The 6,389-nt window shown below is 33.4% G+C and overlaps 1 protein-coding gene across 1 annotated transcript; it reads left to right on the plus strand.

The window, feature by feature from the left end:
* The first annotated feature begins 4,466 nt into the window (after window positions 1-4,466).
* BKI1 (BRI1 kinase inhibitor 1) lies at window positions 4,467-5,878 on the plus strand. Its single transcript, XM_078991925.1, has one exon. It carries the CDS (start codon window positions 4,690-4,692, stop codon window positions 5,716-5,718), a length of 1,029 nt encoding a protein of 342 aa, XP_078848051.1. The 5' UTR covers window positions 4,467-4,689; the 3' UTR covers window positions 5,719-5,878.
* Window positions 5,879-6,389: the final 511 nt, after the last annotated feature.

Raw genomic sequence — 6,389 nt, forward strand, 5'->3', positions numbered from 1 at the left:
AAGGCTCTGAAACCAACTTCTAACGACCCAATTTTCAAAAAAAGATTCCATTTTTGATTAGCTAAGATATAGTCCCATAAACCACAAAATTCAAATATAATTGTTTTCATAGCTTATATCAAATATAATTTTATTTCAAAACATCAGAGTGTTCTATAAAATGTTTGAGAGACTACACGTTACGCCATCAGGCATTGTCCTTGCCCTTGGGCTCAGAAGCACCTGAAACAAATCCACAAATTGTAGGCTCACGATTAGTGATTTCCCTAGAGCATACGACACATACAATCCGTATAACACGTATATATTAGCCATAAAAGCTACACATATCACATAAGCCATGCATACTAACATATAATGAAGCCCTGTAAACCCTCCAGGGCCTTACTCCGGGTTCCATGGTAACCCCCACATAGTCTTAGCCCAATGCCACGACAACCCCTTGAGGTCTTGACCTAGGATGCCAGGAAAACACTCCAAGGTCTTACACCTAAGCGCCTCAAGAACCCCCCGAGATCTTTTACTAGGATGTCGTCGAAACCCTCCACGGTCTAATACCTAAGTTCTTCGGGAACCCTCCGAGGTATTCCATACAGGTTTCATAGATACAACCAGTACATCGCATATCACATAACCCAATAGCACATACGTAACAAATGATGGGCCAGCCTTGGTGCCTTCGACCCATTGGCATGGTGAGGAGACTCACCTCTCATGAATGTTGTGTTGACAAGATAAGATTCAATAAGTTCCAACCTGCAGCACCAACTAAACTTCCTATAAGCATCATAAGACTAATTTGTCATAATCCCACAACTACCCTAAAACTCTACTCTTGTCAACCCAGGTCAAAGTCACGGTCAACAGTCCATGTTGACCCCAACTCATCGAGTGCATCTAGCAACGATCGTCGAGTTCCTATGGAGTCCAAAAACCTAAAAAAAACCCTAGCCAAATCGTCGAGTCGTTTCATCAACTCGATGAGCTGACTCGATATCTAGTAGATGGGGAAACCCCTTCCGACTTGTCAAGTTTCTAGGGCAACTCATCGAGTCCTACTCCCTGTTTGCTCATTATGATGATTCACCGAATACAGGGACTCCACGGATTAGATCTAAAACCCTAATGTGTCTAGAGGGATAAAGTTTCCAACTTTACCCTCTAGAATCACTGTGAATGCTCTAAGGCTCTTATCAAAGGTTGAAAAGTTTCAAAAGTCTTGGCATGCATTCCCAAAATTTAGGGATTTGGAATCCCTTTTTTTCAAGAAGAGTTTCTAGTCCTCAAAACGTTCTAAAGATGGAGGCTTTATGGACATGCATGTCCAATGCATGTCTTTATGTAGACAAGATTCATTATGTCATTCTCGATTCAATAGCTGTACTCATGTACTTCAGCACATTTGATTATATCTATTAAATCACATATGATTTTTATTGATAACATTGGTTTTCACATTTTTTATTCAATCTTTTTTTTCATGTATTTAGTCATATGTGAGTGTATGTATTTAATCACATATTATTAATGTAGAAAAAGACAAAACTATTTAATAGAAAACGTGAAAATTTATCTTGTTTACATAAATCATATGTTACTAAATGCACAAGAACAACTATTGAACGAGAATATGAAAACAATTATTGTCCATATAAATCATATCTGATTAGATATATATAATCTAATGTAATTAAATACACAAGAACAACAACTCAATCGAGAGTGTGAAAGTGAATATTTTCCATATAAATTATATGTGATTAGATACATATAATCACATGTGATTATATGAATTTAATCACAATTGATATATGTAGACAATACTTGTCTTTGTGTTCATGATTCAATAGTTGTTTTTGTGCATATAATCATATGTGACTATATGTATCTAATACATATGATTTATCTAGACATTATCCTTTTTTATCCATATAAATCATATGTGATTAGATACATATAACACATATGAAGATATGTATTTAACCACATATGAGTAAAGTCGACAAAAAACAATTACTGAATCGTGAATGTGATAATGAATCTTATCCACATAAATCATATGTTATTCAATACTTATAATCACATGCTATTATATCTATTTAATCATATATGATTTATGTAGGAAATATTTATTTTTGTGACTTCGATTGAATAATTATTTTTATGTATTTAGCCACATATGATTATGCATATATAATCACATATTAATTGAGGTGGATAAGATTCATTTTTGCCTTCTCGATTCAATAGTTGTGCTCCTATACTTAATCACATGCGATTATACGTATAATAAAATGTGATAAAATAGATGAGAACAACTATTGAATCCACAAAGAAAAAATGACTTGTGTCCACATGAATCATATGTGATTAGATTCATATAATCATATGTGATTATATGTATTTAATCACATATAATTAATATGGATAAAGACTTGTTATTGTGTTCTTGGTTAAATATTTGTTATAGTGTATATAATCACATGTGAATATTATATATATCTAATCACATATGATTTATATAGAAAAGATTCTTTTATTTCAAATAAAATCATATGTGATTAGAAATGTATAATCACATCTGACTAAATGTATTTAATCACATTTGATTAAAGTGGAAAAAAGAATTACTAAACGGAGAGAGCGAAAATGAATCTTAGCCAAATAAATCATATGTGATTAGATACATATCATCACATGTGATTATATGCATCTAATTGCATATGATTTATGTGGACAATACTCATTTTCGTGTTCTCGATTCAATATTTGTTCTCATGTTAAATCACATGTGATTATATGTATCTAATCGCATACGATTTATGTGAATAATATTCAAAATCGCATTCTTAGTTCAATAGTTGTTATCATATATTTAATCATATGTTATTTTATGCATTTAATCACATACGATTCATATGGACAAAGAACAACTATTTAATCGAAAACCCAAAAATAAATCCTGTGTATATAAGTCATATCTGATTTAATACACGAGAAAAATTAACGAATCGAGAATGCAAAAATGAATCATGTCTGCTTGTCTCATATTTTGGTATCTGTAAATAATAACATAAAACAAGTAATTCCTACATAATATGAGAGTTAGTGTAACTCACCTCTTTGAACTTGAAAAGTAGATAGATCCTTTCCTTTCCGAGAACCTACAAAACAATTGTAACATCATTTAGCTTGTGATTTTTTCTATTACACTTATAAAACTTATGTACACATTTCTTTAATTTCCCTTTGATTATAGTGCTTTGTGTTGGGATCTGTTTCTTACCTTCCAACCTATTTTTAGATTTTGATAAAATAATATTGGTAAAGTTCCCCTTTTTATATTTTCAAAAATATAAAGATCTCTTTTTAATGATTTTTGGTTGATTTTATATTAAATTTACAGTTAGTAACTTTAAATTGTCACTTTCTGGATCACTCAACACTCATAGAATAAACTGCACCAATATACTAAGAATTACATCAGTGCTTTTATATGTGGGAAGCTATACATCCATGACTAACTATAGGATTTAGAATTCCGGCATTTGGAGTTTTGGTGTATTTATTATGATTTTTTGTAGACAATGCATTAAATATGTGATAGCATGGACCAATATGAGATGATTTCCAATTTTACCCCTTAAGGAGTTGGAATTTCGAAATATGATTAAAAGTTCCAAGAAACTAGACACACTAAGAATGTCTAAATCATCATGAGAGACCATGAATTTAAATACATAATCTGATTTAGAGAGACCATGAATTTAAATACATAATTTGACGATCAATGAAATCCAAAAACTAAAACAACATAACAAAATGAACAAAAACTCTACCATCGCAAATAAACCTTAATTATTATTATATAAAATTACAAATGAAGCAACAATATACAAATGACAACTAATATTGGAAAGGCCAACAAAAAACACATCAATAACCAAGTCTTCATAATTGGAGTAGGGTCCTATATTGATCATATAATTGAGATAGGAGATTACGCTCATAGAGAAATATAAATGAATTGTCATAAAACATAAAACCTCAGTTAATCACAACAGTTCAAGTTCATCCGATGCTCAAGATCGATTCTCCATAGATCTAGTGCAAGTACTATTTCACTTTTATCTCTAGATGCTGCATTGAACATAATGTAGTTTCTTATATAACCATTCAAGTAATTACAAGTAGGTAGATATTGGTAATTTTGTGTTCATTCGAATAAATGAGCATATATGGAAGATAGTGGTAAATTCTGGGTCTTTCTTATTGTATTTTTTCATTAAAAAGAGAATTATATCAAATTAGAAGCTCATTATTTTCATAGATTTGCATTTTATTATAGCTGTAAGATTGAAAACGACAGAAAATGTTTTTTTATTTAATTTAATTTTGATTAGATCCCCCTGTCTCATGGTTTTCAATCCACCACAACCTTTTCTTATATGGACAAAAGACTCAAGTATTCGGCACCTAACTATACTTGTTCTCATTCTCTCTGCCAACACACACATACACACACTCACATCTCTCTCTCTCTCTCTCTCTCTCTCTCTCTCTCTCTCTCTCTCTCTCTCTCTCTCTCTCTCTCTCTCTCTCTCTCTCTCTCTCTCTCTCTCTCTCTCTCTCTCTCTCTCCTTATCCCTTCTGTGTAGGCGATCATCGATCAATATTAAAACTTGAAGCATGGAAGTTTTAAATATGAGAGATAAAGTAGAAAATGAACAAAGTTACATGAAGAAGCAAGAAGCAATACTACAAGAAAGCATCCAGACTTCATCTGCACCACCAACGGCCACCTCATCTCAACCTTCCGCATCCGCATCTCCTACCCATGAATTCTCCTTCACCATCTCCCTCCATCCGCACCCAGCACAAAAATCGCAACAAGATGGTTATAACTCCGGCAACTACGATGATAGTAACCACCGTAAACATGGTAACACCACAACACCACCATCGGAACCATTGACTGCTATCGACCTTTCTCCGGCGGATGATATCTTCTTCCATGGCCACCTCCTTCCTCTCCATCTCCTCTCTCATCTTCCCATATCCCCTCGTACATCGACAACTTCAATGGATAGTTTTACACTCCCAACGAAGGACATCCTAAAGGACCAACATAACCCCATTGGAAACACTAGCTTCCATTATCACCACCGGAACACGTTCTCAGAGTTCAACATGACCAGCAACAATGTCAATCAAATCAGACCAAAGTCCAAATCTTTCTCGTTGTTTGGTCGTAACAAAGGAAAAAAAGGATGCGCTGATGAAAGAGAAAGAGATCACGAAGACCAAGATAAAGAAAGAAACAACAATAATTCCAAGAAGAAGCTGAAATTAGAGGTGGCTCAACTTATCAAGAGGTACATGAAAATGGTAAGGCCATTGTTGTCGTTTCCGAAGGCGAAGAGGTCAAATAATGAATTTAACCGGCAGCCACTTTCTTTTTCCGGCAACTTGCTGAGCTCCAAAAGCAGTTTGCCGCTCCAGGTGACTAGAGGTGGTGGGCGGAGAGGCGAGTTCTCAGCCCCAGCGTCCATGAGAACTTCTCCGGCAAATAGTGGAATACTTCTTGCTTCAGGAACTGTGAGTCCCGCGAAAAGCACATCGAGTGATAGCACCATGGAAGAGTTACATGCTGCCATTCAAGCTGCTATTGCTCATTGTAAGAATTCCATTGCCATGGAAGACAAAATTCAAGCATAAAACGAAGTATATTAAAACTTTTAGGAGGAAATTCAAATATTTCTTCCTTTTTTGGTCAAAATTTACAGTATAATCGATCTTCTTAATTGGTGTATATAATAATTCTGTGATAGATTTCTATGTATATTTTATCTATATTTAAAAAGCATCATTTACAATGCTTTGATAGTACATTCATGAATATAAACAGAAAACACGTCAAAACCCATGACTAATTAGATAAAATAGATTTTCTGGGAGTTGTGTTGGCCACTTAAGATATTGCTAAAGATAGAATCCATATATAAAGTTATAAATATAAATATATATTAAAAAATCAACTTCTTTTATGGGATATTATATTCTAATATTCTTTTCAAACACATTACATAAAATTTTAAAAAGTGACTTCGTCCAATATCCATGGGAGGTCCCAAACTTTTTGTTTGAAGAATACAATTTGCGGTATAATACGAATAAACGAGTACCAGTGGAGCCACTGATGGAGCCACTATATATTCAAACACAATTTGTTCATTACATTGAAGTTGTTATTATTAATTATACAAAAAATATAAAATAATAATCCATTACTTTTGGGTGCTCATTTTTCTTGTAATTGCATTTTTGCTATTACTTGAATACAACAGGTCTATTTGGTGTAATAAGACCTAGTGACGAATGAAAGAGTG

This window comes from Lactuca saligna, chromosome 4, assembly GCF_052625555.1.
Source record: "Lactuca saligna cultivar CGN05327 chromosome 4, ASM5262555v1, whole genome shotgun sequence".
NCBI classification, from domain to species: Eukaryota; Viridiplantae; Streptophyta; class Magnoliopsida; order Asterales; family Asteraceae; genus Lactuca; species Lactuca saligna.

Bases quoted from the DNA above. Each gene is read 5' to 3' on its own strand.
- BKI1 (XM_078991925.1), top strand. From the start codon at position 4,690: ATGGAAGTTTTAAATATGAGAGATAAAGTAGAAAATGAACAAAGTTAC.